General features: G+C 61.0%; 3 protein-coding genes across 16 annotated transcripts; 1 reads left to right on the top strand and 2 right to left on the bottom strand.

Moving 5' to 3' along the window:
- Positions 1 to 256: 256 nt before the first annotated feature.
- On the bottom strand, positions 257 to 9,438 carry LOC129497102 (heat shock factor protein 4). 7 transcript variants are annotated; one of them, XM_055305644.1, is made up of 17 exons: positions 9,235 to 9,438; positions 8,554 to 8,662; positions 8,340 to 8,467; positions 8,119 to 8,243; positions 7,763 to 7,838; positions 7,546 to 7,610; positions 6,920 to 7,022; positions 6,544 to 6,671; positions 6,195 to 6,422; positions 5,603 to 5,708; positions 5,447 to 5,512; positions 5,259 to 5,328; positions 4,395 to 4,482; positions 1,356 to 1,447; positions 946 to 1,248; positions 483 to 794; positions 257 to 399 (listed from the first exon to the last, which is right to left on the bottom strand). In XM_055305644.1, exons 1-17 carry the CDS (start codon positions 9,355 to 9,357, stop codon positions 392 to 394), a joined length of 2,130 nt encoding a protein of 709 aa, XP_055161619.1. In that variant the 5' UTR covers positions 9,358 to 9,438; the 3' UTR covers positions 257 to 391. The 7 variants fall into 7 exon arrangements, with proteins under 7 accessions (XP_055161619.1, XP_055161620.1, XP_055161622.1 ...); XM_055305645.1 differs by lacking the exon at positions 6,195 to 6,422; XM_055305647.1 differs by lacking the exons at positions 8,119 to 8,243; positions 8,340 to 8,467; positions 8,554 to 8,662; positions 9,235 to 9,438 and having other exon boundaries at positions 6,195 to 6,318; positions 7,763 to 8,084.
- On the top strand, positions 8,584 to 19,249 carry TRADD (TNFRSF1A associated via death domain). Of its 7 annotated transcripts, none has more exons than XM_055305664.1 (6): positions 13,912 to 13,970; positions 14,540 to 14,621; positions 16,718 to 16,876; positions 17,730 to 18,007; positions 18,089 to 18,284; positions 18,433 to 19,249. In XM_055305664.1, exons 3-6 carry the CDS (start codon positions 16,726 to 16,728, stop codon positions 18,741 to 18,743), a joined length of 936 nt encoding a protein of 311 aa, XP_055161639.1. In that variant the 5' UTR covers positions 13,912 to 13,970; positions 14,540 to 14,621; positions 16,718 to 16,725; the 3' UTR covers positions 18,744 to 19,249. The 7 variants fall into 7 exon arrangements, with proteins under 7 accessions (XP_055161638.1, XP_055161637.1, XP_055161639.1 ...); XM_055305659.1 differs by having other exon boundaries at positions 14,540 to 14,678; XM_055305665.1 differs by having other exon boundaries at positions 14,540 to 14,678; positions 17,237 to 18,007.
- On the bottom strand, positions 10,024 to 13,826 carry FBXL8 (F-box and leucine rich repeat protein 8). Of its 2 annotated transcripts, none has more exons than XM_055305657.1 (3): positions 13,758 to 13,826; positions 11,996 to 12,192; positions 10,024 to 11,241 (listed from the first exon to the last, which is right to left on the bottom strand). In XM_055305657.1, the coding sequence occupies exons 2-3, from the start codon at positions 12,145 to 12,147 to the stop codon at positions 10,269 to 10,271; spliced, it is 1,125 nt and encodes a 374-aa protein (XP_055161632.1). In that variant the 5' UTR covers positions 12,148 to 12,192; positions 13,758 to 13,826; the 3' UTR covers positions 10,024 to 10,268. The 2 variants fall into 2 exon arrangements, with proteins under 2 accessions (XP_055161632.1, XP_055161631.1); XM_055305656.1 differs by lacking the exon at positions 13,758 to 13,826 and adding an exon at positions 12,869 to 12,993.
- Positions 19,250 to 19,297: the final 48 nt, after the last annotated feature.

Here is a 19,297-nt window from a genome sequence, read left to right as displayed (position 1 = left end):
GGCAGGTGACTACACCGCCCCCCATAGACACCTCCAGTTGGTTCATGAGAGGAAAAGGACTGTGGGGCAGTGCCCCAGGGTCTGGTGTTTGTCCCACTGGGGCGCTGGGACTGAGGGTTCCGGGGGTGCAGCTTGGGATACTGAGGACAAAATGGGCCTAAAGACTGGACATTGGGGCACAGGGCTGTTGAGGTTGCTGAGACTCAGGGGCATGGACCCACAGCCTAGTTCCTGGGCAAAAAGCCGGAGTCACAGAGCCCAGACAACCTCCGGAGTTTATTCACTTCCTGGGGTACTGAGTCAGACGGGGGCTTGGCAAGGATCCCAGCCAGTGCAGAATCCCAGCTCCTATCTGGCTTGAGCAGGGAGCGGCCTGAGAGCGCTCCAGCATTCAGGAATCTAAAGATGATAGGGGAAAAAGTGGTTAGTCAAGTGGGGCCCACCCTGCCGGCAATCCCCCACGGGTTTGGGTAGCCTCACACCTTCAGACTCATCACCCGCCTCGAGGTCAGGCTCCGGCTCCGGTTCGGGTTCCCGCTCCAGTTCAGGTTCCGGTTCTGCCTCCGGTTCTGGTTCCAAATCCATTTGGGGTTCCGACTCCAGCTCAGCCCCAGCTTCCAGCTCGGGATCGGGTTCCTCGAGGGATCCTGATTGCGCTGCCTCGGAGCCCCCAGGAGCCCCCGGCTCGCCGCAGTCCGCAGCTCGGGGCAGCTCCGGGCAAGTGGTGCTCGAGCCAGGGGCCTCAGGCGTCCAGTGGCCAGGGCACGCAGCGTCCCAGCTGCGTTCCCGGTAGCCTGGGGCGGAGGCGGGGGTATCCGAGGCTCACTTTCCGCCTCTGCAGTATCCCTGACACAGACCCAAGTCGGGAGACCCCTCGGTTCCGCACGCCGCCCCGCCCGCCCCGCGCGCCCCGCCCCGGGCTGAGGCCCCGCCCCCCAGGCTCACCGGTGCCCACGTGCTGCCAGTCCCAGGCGGGGTCGGGCGCCCGCGCGGTCCGCTGGGCGCAGAGCAGCAGCTCCTGGCAGGCGGCCTCGCCCTTGCTCTGCACCAGCAGCAGCAGGCGGCGCACCCTGCGCTCGGCGTCGGGCAGCGCGTCCAACGCCTCGTACTCGGGCCCGGCGAGCACGCCCCGCGCCAGCAGCGCGTCCAGCAGCAGCCCCGAGTCGGCCTGCAGCGTCTCCACCAGGCGTTTCCGCTCGCGGTCGATGGTCTCTGAGGGCCGCTCCTGGGCGTTGCCCATGGCGGGGGCTGCATGGGGGAGGGGGACAGAGATAGTGGGGCCGACCCCCCCCCCCCCGCCCTTGACTTCTCTCCCAGGGTCTCAATGAACACTCGTGGCTGGCACCGACGCTCACCTCGACGCAGGCAGCGGAACAGCTCCTCAGCACAGGACTTGTCCTGCCTCTCAGGCCGCTTCTGTCGCCTCCTCAGGCTCCTCCTTGGGTCCCTAAACGTCAGCCGTGGCTCTGTCCTCTGTGCTATCCCCAGGTCCTCGTCTACTCTCTACCCCTTTCCCCAGTTAGCACAGCGCTCCTGAGCCCCCACGGCCTGCGGATCAGGCATTCTATTCGGAGCCAGTTCATCCAAACTGCTTTTTCCCAGCCTGCTTCCAGGCAGCAAGACCTGCGATTGATCCTGATAGACACCCGGCACCCAGCTGCAGACAGGTCCTTCCAGTCTATCCGCTGAACAGTTCTCTGTCATCCTCATCTCTTAGTCTGGCTTTTCCTGCGCAGCCTAGACCCTGCGGGATGCTGAGTCCCCTCTGCACCCAGAGAACGAGTGCTGAGAGCCTCCCCTCACGGACTAGAGGAGGCCCAGGCTCCTTATTCTGACCCCAGGCCCATCCTTCCCGGGTAGGCTCTGCCCCTGCAGCCTCTCACAATGCCACCACTGTGTTGCAACCCCAATCTGGTCTCTGACCAAGATCTCCCGACATTAGCTGAGATCCAACTGTCTCCCTGATGCCCTGGAATCGTTTCTTGCTTCATCTTTATTTATTTTTTATTTAAAGAAAGATTTTATTTATGTATTTGACAAAGGAGAGAGTACAAACGGGAGGAGTGGCAGAGGGAGAGGGTTAGGGAACGGGAGAAACAGACTCCCTGCCGAGTAGAGAACCCGACCTGGGGCTCCATCCCAAGACCCTGGGATCATGACCGGAGCCAAAGGCAGATGCTTAGTCGACTGAACCACCCAGGCGCCCCTCTTGCTTCATTTTTAAATACCATGGACCCAAGTCGTAAAAGCTGCCAACAAATGCTTGCTGAACCTCTACTGTTTTCTTTCACAGATCTTCCCATTTTGCGAGATTGTCTCTAGCAAGCAGCAGGTGTTAGGCAGAAATTAATTTGCTTTATCCATTTATTAACAACTAAGGACAATGGTCCATCACTTCTGGGGTGGCCTGACCCAGGCAGCAAGGCCCCTGGCATTAAGGGGCAAAGAGGTCAGGCCCTAGACCAGTCTCTCCCAGCCCATCTCCCCTAGCCTTGGCTTTATACACACAGAACCCTCCTGGGTCTCATCCTCCTTTTGGGGTCACTCCTCTACTTCTCTACCTGGCTCTAGGTCTGGGAGAGCAGCTTTGGTCCTGGCCCCCATCTTGCTTGCCTTCCAGGTCTCTCTCACAACCACTTGGTGTCATGCTATGCCTCCCTGGCCATTTCATCCCTCCTGGCCATACTGAAGTGTCAGCCTTCCCCCCAGGCCACTGAGCAGAGGCCGGACTACCCACTTTCCCTCCTTCTCCCTTCATGTCACATCTCTGACAAATGCTGCTCCTCTACTTCTCAGTGGGTCTCCATCAGCATCCTCCCTCAACCCCACTATCATCACCCATCTCCTATGACAGTCTCTCCAAGTACCTCTCACTGCCATCCCATCACCCTCGCAGCATAGTGACTTTGACAAGTCTCTGGGACAGGATTTATTGTCCCCATTTTACAGATGAGGAGACAGGTTCAGAGAGACCAAGTGACAGAATTGGAATCTGACTTGCTCTAGCTTGAACTACAATGAGATCTCCTGCCAAGCAGCTTATCAGCCCTACCGGTCCCTTTCCTCCACCCCCTGCCGGCCCCCACCGTCCATCAGAGAGAACCGAGATGATCTGGTCTGGCTCCTCAAGCCACCTTCCACCCCTCTCGGCAGCCAGGCTTTCCCGCACTTCCCTATACCACACAGTGCTGCCAGAACCCTGCAAGTCCCTGGCACATCTGAACATTTGCAGATGCGGTTCCCTAAGCCTGGAATACCCTTCCTCTCCCTCCATGCTATGGACCCACCCTCTAAGACTAAAATGTCCCCTCGTCCACCCTAGTGTCCCAAAGGCAGACTGGTTCCTTCTCTTGCGTGCCCCAGTGAACAGCATAATCCTTCACCACCACGCTGACGTCACGCACTATGTACATGGACCCTCTGCCCTCTTCAGCGGAGACCTCCAAAGACTCTCTCCCCAGTTGCCAGAGCAAGACCTACTCTGTACAAGTGCGGGGGGGGGGGTGCGGACTGGATTGGCCCCTCCTTCTCCCTCGCTGCTCCCCAATTTATTTTCATGTTAGCTTCCTCCCTGCAGTATGCCAAGTCCTGCACTTTGTCCCGTCTGGGGTGCGGAGACCCCAGCTCTCGGGGTCCTCCCTCTGCAATTCAATGCCCCGAAGTGAACAGCGAAGTTAGGTCCCAGGCCAAATCCTTCCCGGGGCTCCAGGTGGCTCGGCGTGCGAGGCCTCGAGGGGGGTCTCGGCCTCCCTCCCACCGCTGGGCGCCGGCTCCTGCTAGGGAGCTAGGGTTGTGGGAAAGGCCGGAGCCTTACCCTAACTGCAGCCACAGGGCTGCGCTCACCTCCCCTCCACCCAGTCCCAGGGTCGGAATCCGGCGGAGGGGCGGTGCTCACAGACCTCCTTGGAGCTCGGCGGGGGGTGGCGGGGCGCGGAATCTGCCCAGTCTCAGTTTCTCTTCCCTCCCCCAGCCGGGTGGGGTGGGGCTCCCGGGTCTACGCGCTCCGGGCGGCCCCACTCACGGGTCGAGCCTCCGCGGGGCAGTAGATGACGAGGCAGAAAGGGCCGGGCAGGGTGGGGAGGAGAGCAGCAGCTGCGGCGGGGGCGGGGCGGCCAGGGCTGCCGGGAAGGGGGGGCGGGGGAGGGGGCGTTCTTCTTGGGACACCGGGAGGCAGGACGCAGGGGCCGCGCGCCGCCCGGGCTTCCACGCAGAGTCGGCTTTCCCCCTCCACCTGGGGTGCACGGGATGAGCCAGGGAGGGGGAAGTTCGGCTTGCCCTCCCCCCCCCAAGCATCCAGCGCCCACTGGGCCTGGCAATTCCCAGGAGCTTTACAGCCATCTTCTAGAACCCTCTGGCTTATCCCAGATAAAGCTCAGAGAAGGGGTCCAGCTTACCCAGGATCACAGAGCAGTTGCATTGTGGAGCTGGATGTGACCCCAAAAGCCCCTGAGTTCCGGAGGTTGCTGTGGCCACGTGCCAGCCCTGGATCCAGCCAGAGGAGGGGAGCCTAAGCAGAACTAGGGGCTGGTTCCCCAAGCACTTCCACTCTCCAGATATTCTGCTATTAAAGCCTTAGGATCTGGAAATGTCTATGAATGCAGAGTCACCCCCCACCCCTGACTTCTGTGCTCCCTGGTCGGTAGAGAAAAGAGACCAGAAACACAGAAAAAAAAATGCTGTTTATATGCAGGACTCAGTAATGGAGAAAGACTGCAAAGTAGCAGGGTCTTTTTTCAGCCTCTTCCAAGGGGCACCAGGAAGCTAAGAAGGTCGTGCTGCTGCAGGCCAGCCCCTCAGCTAGGCTGGCTTCACAGCAGTGCGGGTCTCAGGGGGAGGGATTGGCCCCTGGGCCTAGGTAGTTGGCTCGGCTCTCAGGGGTGCTGTAAATGGTTAAAGCTCCAGGAAGGCTGAGAGCTGGGCCTCCCAAAGCCGCTTGGACATCGAGCAGGAGTGGTGCCCCAAGTGTGGAGTCCTTCCCTAGGAGGATTGGGCTGTGCTCAGCAGGGAGAAATAGCTCTGCCTTCTTTCTTCAGGAAAGGAAAGCCTCACCTGCCCTGCCCTCTGGTCAGTCAAGATGAACATCCATCCTCAACCTCCCCACTGTCACCCAGTGGGGAGAGGATGGGTGGCATAAACAGCTCTCTGAAAGGCCCCCTGAACTTGGGGGTTCCCCTCCAAAACACAAACTGCCCAGCTCACCAGAGCCAGGTAGCTCCCACCAGTTAGGGCCTCCCCCAGGTGGTTACCACAACTATTACCTGGCCCCGGAGAATTTAACCCCTTGACCACCAGCTCAGTCTCACTCCTCTCTGGACCCAAGGGCTGCATCTGCAGAGAAGAACCCCTTGAAGCAGCAGGGGAGGAGCACTGAGGAGTGGGGCTGGGGCTCTGGCTGAGGGCTTGGTTCAGCTACTTGAACCCCCTGCCCTCCCCACCTTCGTCTTACCAGGGACAGCTCCATGTCCAAGTCCATCAGGGTCCATTCTCGCCCTTGATGGCTGGGGCCCAGCACCTGGGGGAAGTTCTTAATCAGTGGTGCCCTCCCCAGGCTAAATGGACCTCACAAAGCCCCATGCCCCTGCCCTGCTAAAGGTGTACTCACATCCAGGGGCCCTGCAGGCTCCACACTTTCAGGGGGGGCCCGAAGCAGCATGGGAGGCAGCAGATTCTCTGGGCTTCGCGCCCCCCTGTCCAGGCCCAGAGTCCCCCTGTACATAGAGAACTGCTGTTGGCCTTCAGTGTTCACCCCCTATTAGGTTCCCAAGGAAGCTGGATACATCAGCATCAAAATCTGACATCTACAAAATAGTAGGAGAGGGCTCCCCACATAGAGTGTACTTAGAGTGCTTCTGCTTCCTAGCTTCGATGTGAGGTTTGAGTCATGGATATCCCTGCTCTCCGGATACGTCCCCTTGCTTTAGAATTGTCAACACCGGTGGTTCTTAAACTCTTATCTACTTTACAATGTTTCCAATACTGAAATGAACTCCTACAATAGATTCCTGAGCTCTACCATAGATATACTGATTGACCTGATGGGAGTTTCTACTTTCCAGGGGACTCTGAGAAGTCAGGTCAGATCATCATCCCCACCTCCCCCTCAGCCACAATGGACAGAAGGCTGGGAAGCTACTTAGTGGTGGTCTATCTGCAAAAGTGGCCCACAGGGCTCACATCATGAACTCTTGGCTCACCTGTCAGGTACCTCCCTGGGACCCCTTGGTTCAGGCTGTTGGGCATTCCTGGGCCCCTCGGGGCTGAAGTTCCCCTTCCCTTCCAGGATGGCCTGCACCACAGCCACGGGCAGTGGGGGGGGGGCTGTCACGCAGAAGTCACACTCGTTTGGGGCCAGGGCCAGCCCGGCCTCGCCTTCCCCCCCTGGGCTGGCCGGCTCTTCTTTGAGCAGTGCCAGGCCCTTCTCCCTGCACCGGAGAAAAGCTTCAACCAGACCCTGGCACTGACCTCCCCCTCTACCCCCACAGCCATCTAGGCTGCCAGGCCCTTCCCCACAAGCTCCCCAGAGGGCAGCCCCATTGGTCTTACCTCCTGCCACCACTGGAAGGAGAAAGCCTGGTCCCATCAGGGGAGGGAGAGTCTTCATGGATGTCAGAGATGATAGGGCCCCTGGCCCTATGAGAGCTGCTGAGGCCCAAGGTGGTCTCTGGGAGGGGCTGTAAGTAGATGACAAGGCCCAGTCCCTTACCTCAAGCCACAGGGCGAGCCATAACCCAACCAGTACCCACATGGACTTAAGGAGTTAGGTTTGAGGAGGGAGGCTCAGTCCATGCTGGGGAGCCAGGGTCTGGAGGAAGAAAGGCTGGCCTCCACGTTCTCTTCCTGTTAGGGACATGGGGGAAGGGAACAGGCTCTCCATAAGCCCAACTGTGCCCTAGGGAAGGGAGGAGTAGCACAAACCTACCGACTGGATAAAGTAGGGATCCTGCAAGAGGGCACCAGGTAAAGGACAGGCGTTGAATTTGGCCGGTGTTGGGCATGAGTTCCCCTCATCCAGCATCAGAGACCTGTGCAGGGGGCAGGGCAGGTTCATCCCCCATGCCTCTCAGCCTGCACCTCCCTCCCTTAGGCCCCAGCAGCCAAGTCAGCAGAGCTGAGGCCTGTTGCCAGGGCATCAGTCACATGCTGGAGGCAGAAGGGGCTCCCCCCAGAAATGGGGGCCCTTTGGGGGTGGAGAGAGGAGGGAGGGAGCATGGTATGAGCCCCTGACCCTCGGGTGTTGGGATGCTTTGGGGAGAGGGTGAGGGGGCTGCTGGGGGAAAAATTGGGGGCTAAGGTCCTGGAACACAAGGATATGGGAAGGGAGAGTACTTGGTGGTAGACTTAGGGGGAGAGAGGGAAAGTCCTGGAGGGGGGGCCCTTGGGGAGATTGCCATGGGCTGAGGAAAACTGTAGTGCAGGGAAGAAGAATGAGGATTCCTGGTGAGAGGGCTTCTGGAGAAGTCCCTGCATGGGGCCTCTGGCAAGGAGGCTCCTGGAAGTGTGCGCGCGTGGGGGTGTGGCGTGGACATCCCTGACTTTCTCACTCACAGCTTTCTCTTAGCTCCTGCGCCGCTGGACCCTGTCTGAAGTGGCCCAAAGAGGCACTGGATCAGCTAAAGAGGAAGCAAAGGGTTAATTCATATTTGGGACCTTGACCCCACCCAACAGGCAGTTGCAGGTGGATTTGCCCCTTTGAGCAAAGAAGTCGGGAGAAGGTGGGTGTGTTGGGGCGGGAGAGAGAAGCAGGGTAGGGGGAGAGGAACACCTTGCCAATGACGCGATGCTGCTGACCGTGGCTCTGCCGCAGAGTCACCACCTCCCTCCATAAGATCTCGTTCTGCCTGCGGGAAAGGCGTGGGAGGGTGCTGAGGCATCCGAGAGTCCGCCTAGTCACCAGTCACCCCCCCCCCGGCCCCCAGAATGGCAGGTCTAAACCCAAGACGGCCAGGTGTGCGCCATCCATACAGAACAGAGAGCCACGGCTCAGCCCGTTTGTCTGGGTGGAGGCACCGAGACCGGAGGGAGGAAGGAGCTGTCCGGAACACCTGCCCGCCGCCGGCTCCTCCGCTCGCCGCGACGCCCCTTCTCCCTCCCCGCCCCCTCCCGCCCCCGCCCCCGCACTGCCTGAGCTCCCGCAGCCGCGCCTCGGTGATCTCCTGCACTCCCCGCAAAGCCTGCACCTCGCCCAGCAGCCGGCCCAGGTCCTCGGGGCGCCAGCGGCCGTCGTCGCTGCGCAGCGCGGGCACCTGCAGGCGAAGGCACCGTCAGTGCCGAGTCTTCGGGAACCTGCAGCCGCCTCAAGGCCTCCACGCGGGGCTGCCGGCTCCTGAAGGCCGCCCCACCTTGCGCCGCACGCGCTCCAGAAGTTGCTCTCGGCCGCGGACGAAGCTCGGGTGCTGGAACTCGACGTGGTCGCGCTCCGGCCTGAGCAGGCCGCCCTGCTCGATGCTCACCACCTTCCGAAAACCGTCTGCGGAGTGGGGCGTGGGGCTGAACCGTGCCTCGCGCGCGCCACGTGCCCCGCACCCACTCCCGCGCCCGGCGCTGGGCACTCACACATGTTGAGCTGCCGCACGAAGCTCGCCATGTTGCTGTGCTTGAAGTACTGGGGCAGCACTTCCTTGGCGAAGCGGCTCTGGTCGCTGACGAGGAAACTGGTCCCGCTCTGCCAAGAACGCCGCCCGCCCCCCCGCCGCGCGGGCGGAGACCCGGCCTCGGTGAGCCGCGCCGCCCACGGTCCGCCGGCCTCTGCGCGCGCGCGCACACTCGCACTCCCGCTGGGGACCCGGCCTGCGGCTCGTGGAGACGTGGGGCAGGGCCCGGCCCGGGGCGACCGCAGGGACTCCCTACCCTGGCCGGACCCAGCCTCCAGACTGGGTTCTCGGAAAGAGAGCAGCGGCGCCAGCTCGGGTTCCAGCTCTGCGGGTCCCGGACCCACGGCGTCACCGAGCTAGCCCCGCCCCGGCCCTTCCCTTCTCCAGGTCGCCGTTTCCGACCTGTCTATCGGGTGGGGTGGCAACTAAAGGACCTCGAAGATTCCTACCCTTTCCTCGGTCCCGGTCCCGAGGAAGTCGCCTCACCTCCGTCTCGCACACCCCCTCCAAGGTAAACTACACGGGACCGCCGGGTCGAGGGACCCACAGCCGCGTCCCAGGCGGGGGGCGGGGGGCGTGGATGTTCACTGACGTGGAAGGGTCCCGGGGACCACTGGGGAGGTCGAGGGGCCCCAGCCCTCACCGGGCTCCAGCGGATGAGGTGGTCGGTCCCCGGGTCGCCCACCAGCGCCCACAGCTTGCCGAGGAAGGCAGGCACGGGGCTGGGGCCCGGCTCCGTGGGCAGCGCGGCTGGCGCTTCCTGCATGGCGCAGTCTCGCCCGGCTAAGCAAGCGCTCGGGCCGGGCGCCGCGGGCTCGTCAAAGCCGCGGAAAGTGCTGCGCTTGCCGCCCGCCCCGCCCTACTCCGCCTCCCGGCGCCGGGTCAGGAGGGGGCCACGTGCGAGCCCGCGGGGCGGGGCTCCGGCCGCGGCCGCCGCGCCCGCCGACCCGAGGCGGAGGCTGGGATCCACTGTGCGTGGAGGGATGCGGCGGGCAGGGAGACCTGGGCGCGAGGTCGACCCTTCTCGGGCCTTTTCCTCCCCTGTTCTTCGGGAGAAATCACCCGTTCGCGGCCCGTCGTGGGCTGGAAAAGCCCTGGAAGGCGATGGCCATTGCCTGGATAGCGAGGGCAGAGCGGAGCGAGCTAGGGGACGTGGGGAGCGGGTGCGGAGAGAAGCTGGCACCGTCCGCCGAACCCTGGGGCGTGGCCATTCCCGGGTGCGGAGGCCCCGCCCTGACCTCCGCAGCCGCTTGGGCACAGTTGATCGGCCCCACTGCCGCCGGGTCGGCCCTGGGGCCTGAGGGTTCCCGCCCTCCCCCTCAGAGCGGGCCCCACCTTCCAGAGGACACCGTTGCTGCGGGACTTGTTTATTTCACACTCACACCTGAGGCGCCGCCCGAGCCAGGGTCCTCCCCCCGCCCCCCCCCCCCAGGACAGGGCCGCGGAGCTGGCAGTGTCCGCAGAGGAGCGGGGCTGGCGGGAGATGATCCCATTAGGGAGATCCACCCTGTGGACTCAGGCCGCCCGGGGCTGGTCCCGGCGCTAGCCCACCTGCCCTGATCTTCCAGAGGCACAAGAGGCAAGAGCCCTGAAGGAGCGGGCCGTCACTTGGCGCACGCCTGGGCAAATGCATCCAGCGTTCCGGTGGCCACACGTCTGCTGGGGACGCGGCTACGCTCATGCCACAGTCGTGGGCATCCAGGGATGCGGCTCCCGCGTCAGTTTGAGCGTGTAGCTGCGCAGGCGCGGACAGTGCTCGCGGAAGGCTCGCAGCACCGAGGGTCGGACGACGCAGAAGCAGTGTATCTCGCGCAGGCCCGCGCACCGCGCCGCCAGCCGCTCCAGCGCGGCGTCCAGCTCCGCCGAGGCAGCGGCGCGCACCTCGAGCGCGCGCAAGCTCGTGGCGTAGTGGCGCGCTGCGAAGCACACCGGGCCTACCGTATCCCCAGAAAGGCTGAGGCGCAGCGCAGCCACGGGAACGGCGGGCTGCAGGACGCGCGTCACGCTCTCGGCAGGCAGGGCCGGCTCTAGCTCCAGCTCCACCGCCAGTCCCGGGTGGCGGCGGCGCACCGCAACCCAGGCTTCCTCGGGCAAGGGTGGCGCGCGTGCGTCCTCCGGGCACGCGCACCGTAGGGCCAGGAGAGCGAAAGGCTCGCGGTCCCGCGCCGCCAGCAGCTGCAGGGCAGAGCCCGACAGGCTGGCGAGGTGCAGGCCGAGGGCGCGCAGGCGCGGGCAGGCCTGTAGTAGCTCGAGCACGGAGTCGGGCCTCACGCTGCCCACCAGCGTACGGTTGTCCAGAAAAAGGCTGCGGAGCTCGGGGCAGCCGCGTGCCGCCTGCAGCACCAGCGCGTCGTCCAGGGTGAAAGGCAAGCGCCGAAGGTCCAGGTGGCGCAGCGCACTGGCGGCCCGGCAGATGGCGTGCACCGCGTCCAGGATGTCGTGGCCCGCGTCGAAGAGCGGCTTTTCCCCACGACACTCCAGGCGCAGGCTTTGAAGTCCCGGGCTGCGGCCCGCCAGGGCGGTCAGCAGCTCAGTGGCCGCACGGCGGCTCGGCTCCCTCGACGGCTCAAATTCCAGCTGTAGGTTGTGAACGTGGTCCAGGCAGGCAGACAGGTATGGTAGCAGCGTGCCTTCTCGCTCACAGTCGCAACTTGGAGTTAGAACGGTGGAAAAAGGCATTGGTTGCAAGAAGCCTCTGCCCATCCCTTAGCCTGGAGTACAGCTACCATCCCCACTTTCTGACACCCTACACATACACCTCGTCCTGACCATGCCAGCTTGCCCCAAAATAGTCGCTGATACGAGGGAACTCCCACCTTAACTCCTCCCCCCTTTTTTGTTGTTGGTCTACAGATTTTATTTACAGAGATGCTCAGTTAGAGGTTAAACACTTTCCAGTACCCACATGCCTTCCCTGAAGCTACTTGGTTTCAGGTTTCTTGTCTCAGGCTTCAAGCTTGAGGCTCTCAGGGAGCCCACCTTAACCCTTTAGAAGAAGATGTGTCTGCCACGAATTGAAACCCTGGCAGGGAAAGCCAATGATATTTTAGGAACTGAGCTTTCTCAGAGGTCTCTAAGAAGATGGGGCCTGACCGCTGGACTGTCAGGCTCCCATTCTGCCTCTACTACTATTTTGCTGAGTGATCTGTAGGAAATGATTAAATCCCTCTGCCTCAATTTCCTATCTGTGCAATAGAGATAATACTACCTATCCAATGCATAAGGTTTTCGTGAGGATTAAATTAGTATATAGAAGTTACTTAGAACACGAACACCGGTTGATAGTAGGCAGTCGATAAATGTTAGTAATGATGAGGCTTTTAAATGTGGTTATCCCCAACCCCCAACTCCATGGAGAAAGGGAGAAGGCAAGAGGGCGGCAGGAGAGGGAGGAGTCTGCTCACCTGATGGTCGTGTCATGCCACACGACACTGCAGGTAGCAGCAGCAGCCCAGGCTCTGCAGACCCTGGCAGCGGTGGCACGGTCCCGCAGGGGCAGGTGGCGAAAGATGAGTGCCAGCACCTCCTCTGGCAGTTGCTCTCCAGGCTCAGCCATGGCCCTGTGCAGGGTGGGAGCTCTGCTGCTTCCAACAGCTCTCTCCTGGAAAGAGGGAGAGGGGTGTCTCTGGGCTCAAGAAATCCAAAGTGTTGAGGGAACCAGTGGAGCCTATGTGTAAAAAGACCTGTGGCCCAGAAGTTGCTACATAATTTGCAAAGTTCAGTGCAAAATGAAAATGTGGGACTCTTTGCTGAAAATATTATTAGTACTTTCAAGACAGTGACAGCAGAGCATTTAGCCGAGTTATTAAACCAAGCATGAGGCCCTGTCCCACTTACTGCACAGGTCTCAGACCCATTATCGGCCCTGGATGCTGAAAGATTTCTGATTCTCCTTTACACTACGTTCTCACTCGAATAGATCTGCATTTTATGCTACACTAGGAGGAATGCAACCACCACCTGTGTGTGAAGTTGAAAAAGCCGAATATCCGGATTGGAAAATGCTATCCGATCTTTCTCCTAGTCACTGAAGTTTTCCCTGGGGAAGATGGAGGGCGGCTGCACCAGCCCTGACCTGGGGCAACCCCATCCTCCCCTCCCCTCCCTCCGAGAGCCCATCTCGCCTCCTTTTGCCTCCCTATACACACACTCAGAGCCACCCCGACTAACCAGACCAGTTTCCCAGACATCTTCTAGAACTGTTTTCTTCCCAACTTATACTCTGAGTTCCAGGGAAGGACTGGAACTCAGTCCTTGGGGGGCGGGGGGGTACCCACTTATTAAATCAGGCTCTCCGGAAAAAGTAGGGGCCAGGAATCTGAATTTCAACAAATGCCAGTTGATTCCACAGGTCCCGAGTTTAGAAACCGCGTCCTGGCCAAGCCAGCCACTGGAGAGCGACGGTGGGGTTAACAGGGCGGGGTCAGTGGAGAAGACTTGTAATTGGCGGGGGCCACCAGCCAATCAGGAGGCTGGGGCGCGGGTGGGGCACCGCGGAATCTGCTCGGCGAGAGGAGGCGTCTTCCTGCCCTCCACCTCGCTGGGGAGACGGCCCCGGAGCTTCCCAGAGGAAGGCCGGCGGGGCGGAGAAAGGCCTCAGGTTCTGGGGCCTGAGGCGCCCCGGGTTCAAGTGTTGATCCTGCCCCCGGCGCAGTCCAGGCTCGGGTTGGGCGGCGTCGGTTCAGCTGGAATTCTGCAGACCCAGCCCGGAGCGCGGCCTTTATTGAAAAGTGTGCGTCCTCTTCCAAGTTGCCCGTTTGTAGGGTGCTTGAAGGTTTTCCCACGCAGCGTTCCACACCACTCCCCAGTTTCCTATTTCCCTATATTTTCCAGGCTAACGGTCCCCGCTGCAATTTGCGCCTCATGGATCCTAGGGCTTCAGATACCCGCGGCCAGGCTTGAACCTGAACCCACCAGCGTCCCGTTCTGAGTGTCAGGGAGCAGGAGAGGTCAGAGGTCATAGAGCCCAAGGCCCCCAGACGTCACTAGACAAGTCTGGTGTCCAGGGGGTGCCCCGTGTTGGTCCGTCTGCTCCCCGCTTGAGAAAGCGGGGCAGCTCTCACCCGCCCCCCACCCCCTCGGGGGAGCCGAAAGCGCCGAAAGCGCCGAAGGCTTGTGCCTGGGGCCGTTCTTCTCGCCGTCCAACCTCCGGCGCCAGCGTCTTACCTGCTCCACGGACCCGGTGGGCTGTGCCCAGAGGCGGGGACCCGCGGCGGCGCACAGTGGGCGGGAAGACCGGCCGGGAGCAGGGGGCGGGACGCCGCGGCCCACGGGGCGGCTCGGTCAGGCACCGCCCCTGCGCCTCGCGCACACCCGGAAGCGTCCCAGCCGCGAGGAGCCGCGCGGGCGTGGGAGTCCCGGCCGGGCCGAGGCGGCCAGGTTAGTGCGGGGGGCTTCCCGGTGCCGGCGGGGGCAGAGGCGGCCCGTGGGGCTGTTTCCGCGAGCGGCGCCGGCCAGCGGGGCGCCGTGAGCACCCAGGTTCCTGGGCCCGGCTAGGGTGCTTCGAGGGGGCGCCCGGTCCCTGCTGGCGGGAGGCGGGCGGCGGGGCTCCTGAAGCGCCGAGCCGAGGCCCTGCGAGCCCCGCACGCGCGCGCAGCTGGAGGCCGGGGGGGGGGCGGGCCGGCGGAGTCGGGGCGCCCCGCGGTGGGTGCGGCCCGAGGGCCGCGGAGGGGCGCTGCGCCTGGCTGGCCCCTCACAGCCTCAGCTCGCCAGGAGTCCCCGGGACCCAGCTGGGCCCACCCTCCGAGCGGCGGACCCCGGCGGTGAGGCGCGGGGCTTGTCGGGGATGCGCTTCTGCAGGAGACACGCAGGAAGGAGTTGCCCAGGGAACGACGCGAGCCGAGGGTCCGGCCCCTGTTACCTGCCGCTCTCCACCTCCAGCCCCGCAGACCTGTTTGACCTCCCACGGTCCACCAGCCAGTGTCATGGGGCATCCCCTCTTCTTCCAGGGTTCTAGTGCCCGTCCTGAGAGGCAGACGCTGGCCTCTTCCTGCCCCTACTTCCACCCCTGGGGCCGATCACATTCATGAGGTCAGCACCCTCAGTCTCGGCGCTAAGAAGACTTGGAAGAGGAAATGTTTCAGACAGGTCCCCACACTCTCCTACCTTCTGGGCCACTCCCCTTGGGCTCCTAACTTGTCTCTCTTGTCTTGTACGGCTCTTGGTCCCCCTCCTCACCTATAGAGTCTTACCCCGTTTGGGTTTTTTGTTTTTGTTTTTTGCTTCAATTTTATGTTGCCTTTTACTATGAAGGACATGTCTATGTTACATAAAGTAGAATGTTACTAAATACAATGAAAATAAGAACCTCCTCTCCCCCTGCTTTCTTCCCCAACCCCCTGCTAACAATGTTAGCTAGCTTCCTGTTAATTTCCAGACTACTGCTTCGCCCTAATACAGGAGTATTAATATGTTTTCTACCAGAAGGTTAGGACAGGGGGCGCTCAAAAGGCATGTCCCCTCTGCTCAGACCGAGGGTGGGAGCAACCATCACCAGATATCATTTCTCTTGCCAGGTCTGGGTGATGCTAGAGGGCCCCTGCCCAGTTACTATCCTAGTTTTGGCTCTCAGGTTAGGGTCTGGGGGGAGATCTGAAATGCAGCCTCTGCGTTGAGCTCAGGATTCCTACTCCTTCCCCAGCAAGGTCCAAGGCTGTGGTCCTGGTTCCCTTGGGCAGTGCCTCCTCTTCCCTTGTTCCCTGACCCTCGTGTAAACGAATTCCAGCTGGGGCCACCCCTTCTGTTCTGCTCAAAGGATTGACATTCAGGATGCTCACAGCTAGGGCTCAGCAACTCCTCAGCCGTCCCGGCCTACAGTATATAAATAACAAAGATCAGAGACAAAGAAGTGTGACTGGTGGGGCGGTAGGTGGGGTCTTGAGCCTGTGTTTCTAGGAAAAGGAGGGGATGTTGCCTGAGGTGAAGTAGGGAAGAAGAGGCAGGGCAGTTCTCCACCTGCTGCCTCGTGGTGCAGTAACTGGGAGGCAATTTAGCTGAGGAGGGTCAAAGAAGTGGTTTCCTGACTGGGATTTTGCCCCCTCCCCCATCTAGGGCTAGGATATTGTCAGAAGACAGAAGAGATACAAGCACCAAGGGGCCCTGGCTCTGTCTGGACAAGGAGGAAATCTGTAATAGAATGATTTGAGTTGCATAAGACAAGAGCCCAGTTCCAAGGACTTTAGAACATAAAGGAATGATTTAACTCACATAACTGGAAAGTTCAAGGTGCAGACAAAGCCAGGAGCACAGTACATTTGGGCACGCACCTATTCATCTTTGGCTGTGTATCTTTGTCGATTTTATCCTCAGCCAGGCTCTTTCCAGGCAGTGGCAGATGAGTTCTACCCTTTCTTCCAGCTTAGTCTGGTGGGAAGGGAAACAATATCTCTTTCTTATCGGTCCAGCTAAGGTTGCAAGCTGGTTCTGATTGGTCCAAACTAAAACCTATGTCCAACTCTGAACAAATCACTTTAGAAAGAGGAGTGGAATATGCAGTTTGGCTAGGTATATTTCACTTGTGCACACCTGGAACTAAGGAGTGGGGTTAGCCGTGGATTGAGAAGAGGGAAGAGGGGATGCCCCAAAGGTCAGTCAGGATTGGGAGAGGGAATCTGGGCAGGTGAAAACCACAGATATCCTTTAAAATGAAACCAGGAGGTACAGTAGGAATGCAGGTGAGAAAACCTAATGGGGGCTGTGGTCCCAAAGTGATCTTGGGGGCTCAAGATTAAGCTGAAGGCATACCAGGGCATGGGCTCGGTTGGCTGTGTGGCATGGGCACTATCCACGATAAGGATGGCTCCTGTCAGCTTTGAAAGAGAGACATCCTGGCCCAGGAGGGGTCAGAACTTCTCTGTCACCACTGCAGGATAATATCTCCCTTTCTCTGCCACTGTAACCCTGGGCTTTCTCTGAGAAATTAGTGGAGGGACAGGCCTCCCGCAGGTCTGGGCTGAGCCTGGCTGGGCTGTGCAGATTCAGAGGCACAAGGGGCCGCCTGTAGGAGGATGAACTTCCCCTCACAAATGTGCCAGCTGGCTGGGGACAGCTGAGCCACTCAGGGCTGGACAGTTGTCTCTACGGCTGGGTTGGGGGTGGTCTGGATGCCTGACCATCTGCGTCTCCAGGAGGCAAGATGGCGACTGGGCCAGATGGACTCGAGGAGTGGGTGGGCAGCGCATACCTGTTTGTGGAGTCCTCGCTGGACAAGGTGGTCCTATCTGATGCCTACGCTCAGGCCCAGCAGAAGGTGCCGGTGTACAGGGCTCTGCGGACTGCGCTGGCAGGTGCGTGGGCAGGGGGGCACTTGAAGAGGAAGGGGGGCTTGGGCCTTTCGTGGGCCAGACCAGGGGGCCATGCCCCAGCTCCTCAACTCTGTGGGCCTGTGCTTAACCACTGCCTTATGGAAAAGATTTGACGGGGGCAGGGGGAGAGGAGAGGGATTCATAGGCTGGTTTCATAGGCTGCATCTTACCCGTTTATATATGTGTGCCCTTAGGTGTAGACGTGTGTCCCCGTGTCTGTGTATGATCTGCCTGTCTGCGCACTAACGCCCCAGCCCCGCTCCATGCCCCGCACTCCCCAGACCAGCCAGCTCGCTGCTTTCTACTAATCGGGTATCTTTCTCTTTTCCTCTCTCACTGCAGCACTCCTTGCCCAAGACCCCTCCCCAGTACCTACCTTTTGGGCTCCTTTCCCATCTCAGGGCAGAGGCCACAGGAAGCTGAAACTGGTTGGGGGATCCGCCTCCTTCTTGGGCAGCGGGAGCTACAGTTGGTAGAGGCTGAAGACCTGAGACCTCTCGCTCCTCCGCTGCCCCCGTGGCCGCCTACCCAGATGGCTTGGCTGCCCTGGGCACATGCCCCTCTCTGTGCTGCAAAGCCTCTCCCCACTTCCCTTTTGCCTACCCTTATTTGGGGCTTCAGGATGGGGCTGGGGTGGCACCCACTCTGTCTTAGGGTACTCCCTGTGATAGGTTCTGGCCTTCATTTTGGGTTGCTGCTGTGTGCATCCCAGTTTTGTTTACCGGCTGGGAGCTCGGGACAGGGAGGGAGTCTGCGTGGGCTTCACCCCACTACGGCCGCTTGGAGAACGGCCCCGCGTGGGGACCTCCTGTCGCCTGACTGTCCGCCTCCGCAGAGAGTGGCGGGAGCCCAGACGTGTTGCAGATGCTCAAGATCCACCGCAGTGAGCCGCAGCTGATTGTGCAGTTGCGCTTCTGCGGGCGCCAGCCCTGCAGCCGCTTCCTCCGCGCTTACCGCGAGGGGTCGCTGCGCGCCGCGCTGCAAGCGTGCCTGGCGGCGGCTCTCGCCCAGCGCTCCGTGCCTTTGCAACTGGAGCTGCGCGCCGGCGCGGAGCGGCTGGACACCCTGCTGACGGATGAGGAGCGCTGCTTGAGTTGCATCTTTGCCCAGAAGGTGCGGCTTGGCCGGGGCCAGGTTGGCGTGGGGCGGGGACCAAGGCTAAGACCCCCACCGACGCCGCACTCCCCTCCCTAGCCTGATCGGCTCCGGGACGAGGAACTCTCGGAGTTGGAGGACGCACTGCGGAACCTGACATGTGGCTCGGGGCGCCAGGATGGCGACGTGGAGGTCGCTCCAGCGCCCTCGCAGTCCCTGGCCACCTCCCTCTCAGAGGAGAAGCCGCCGCCGCCGCCACCTGGCCAGACTTTTCTGTTCCAAGGACAACCCATAGGTGAGGCGTGCGCAGAGAGCCAGAGGGCGAGGTAGAGTCCTTGGGAAGGCAGAGTTTGGGGAGGAGCAAGGTCTGGGGCGGGAATGGGGGGGGGGTGCCCGTCCTGGCCTCCCCGCGCGCTCACTCTGCTTCCTACGCGCCTCCGCAGTGAACCGGCCGCTGAGCCTGCAGGACCAACAGAAGTTCGCGCGCTCAGTGGGTCTCAAATGGCGCAAAGTGGGGCGTTCCCTGCAGCGAGGTTGCCGAGCGCTGAAGGACCCGGCGCTCGACTCCCTGGCCTATGAGTATGAGCGCGAAGGGCTCTACGAGCAGGCCTTCCAGCTGCTGAAGCGCTTCGTGCAGGCCGAGGGCCGCCGCGCCACGCTGCAGCGCCTCGTAGAGGCCCTCGAGGAGAACGAGCTCACCAGCCTGGCAGAGGACTTGCTGGGCCTCACGAATCCCGATGGTGGCCTGGCCTAGACTGGGTACCAGAAAAGGGGCAATCGGTCAGTTGCCCAACAGGGTTTGGAGCACCTGGATGACCCTAGGGTCCCTTCTGCTGCTACTGCTGAGATCCTATCCATCCACAGGACTCTGAGACCACACTTACAACCCCGCTTGGCCCAGCTGTTGGAGCTCCTGGGCAGTGTTGACTGCCTTCTCCAGGAGTTGGGCAAGCACCCGCCATGCCTGTTGGGGTGCCACTGGGGATTTGGCCCCAGATACTATGATAGCAGTGGAGTGCGTGGGCAGCCTACTCCAGCAGTTTACCCACCCCAAAGGCAGGGCTTCTGGCCAGCCCTTACCTCTTCATTCATTGAACAACTAAACTATGTATGAAGCACTTGCTGTGTCCTAGCCATCATCCTGGGTGCTGCAAATACTGTGGTGAACAAGATACACAAAACCTCCCTGCCTCCAGTTCATACTCAGTGTCAGACTGCAAATTTTAAGCAATAGTAATAAAATATTACCTGTTTTTTTTTTATTGTGAAAAATATAAAAATTGTGGGAGCTTTGAGGAGGTGCCTAAC

This window comes from Nyctereutes procyonoides, unplaced genomic scaffold (genome assembly GCF_905146905.1).
Source record: "Nyctereutes procyonoides isolate TBG_1078 unplaced genomic scaffold, NYPRO_anot_genome, whole genome shotgun sequence".
In the NCBI taxonomy this organism is placed as follows: domain Eukaryota; kingdom Metazoa; phylum Chordata; class Mammalia; order Carnivora; family Canidae; genus Nyctereutes; species Nyctereutes procyonoides.
The sequence above is the reverse complement of the archived record's forward strand: the minus strand, read 5'-3'. Positions and strand labels throughout refer to the sequence as shown.

Bases quoted from the DNA above. Each gene is read 5' to 3' on its own strand.
- LOC129497102 (XM_055305644.1), bottom strand. From the start codon at position 9,357: ATGCAGGAAGCGCCAGCCGCGCTGCCCACGGAGCCGGGCCCCAGCCCC. The intron at 8,468-8,553 runs GTGAGTGCCCAG...CCCACTCCGCAG, and splicing joins CGTGCGGCAGCTCAACATGT to ACGGTTTTCGGAAGGTGGTG. The intron at 5,709-6,194 runs GTGAGCCAAGAG...CTCTATGTACAG, and splicing joins CCCAGGGAGGTACCTGACAG to GGGGACTCTGGGCCTGGACA.
- FBXL8 (XM_055305657.1), bottom strand. From the start codon at position 12,147: ATGGCTGAGCCTGGAGAGCAACTGCCAGAGGAGGTGCTGGCACTCATC. The intron at 11,242-11,995 runs GTGAGCAGACTC...TCTAACTCCAAG, and splicing joins TGGCATGACACGACCATCAG to TTGCGACTGTGAGCGAGAAG.
- TRADD (XM_055305659.1), top strand. The intron at 16,877-17,729 runs GTGCGTGGGCAG...CCGCCTCCGCAG, and splicing joins TCTGCGGACTGCGCTGGCAG to AGAGTGGCGGGAGCCCAGAC. The intron at 18,285-18,432 runs GTGAGGCGTGCG...GCGCCTCCGCAG, and splicing joins GTTCCAAGGACAACCCATAG to TGAACCGGCCGCTGAGCCTG.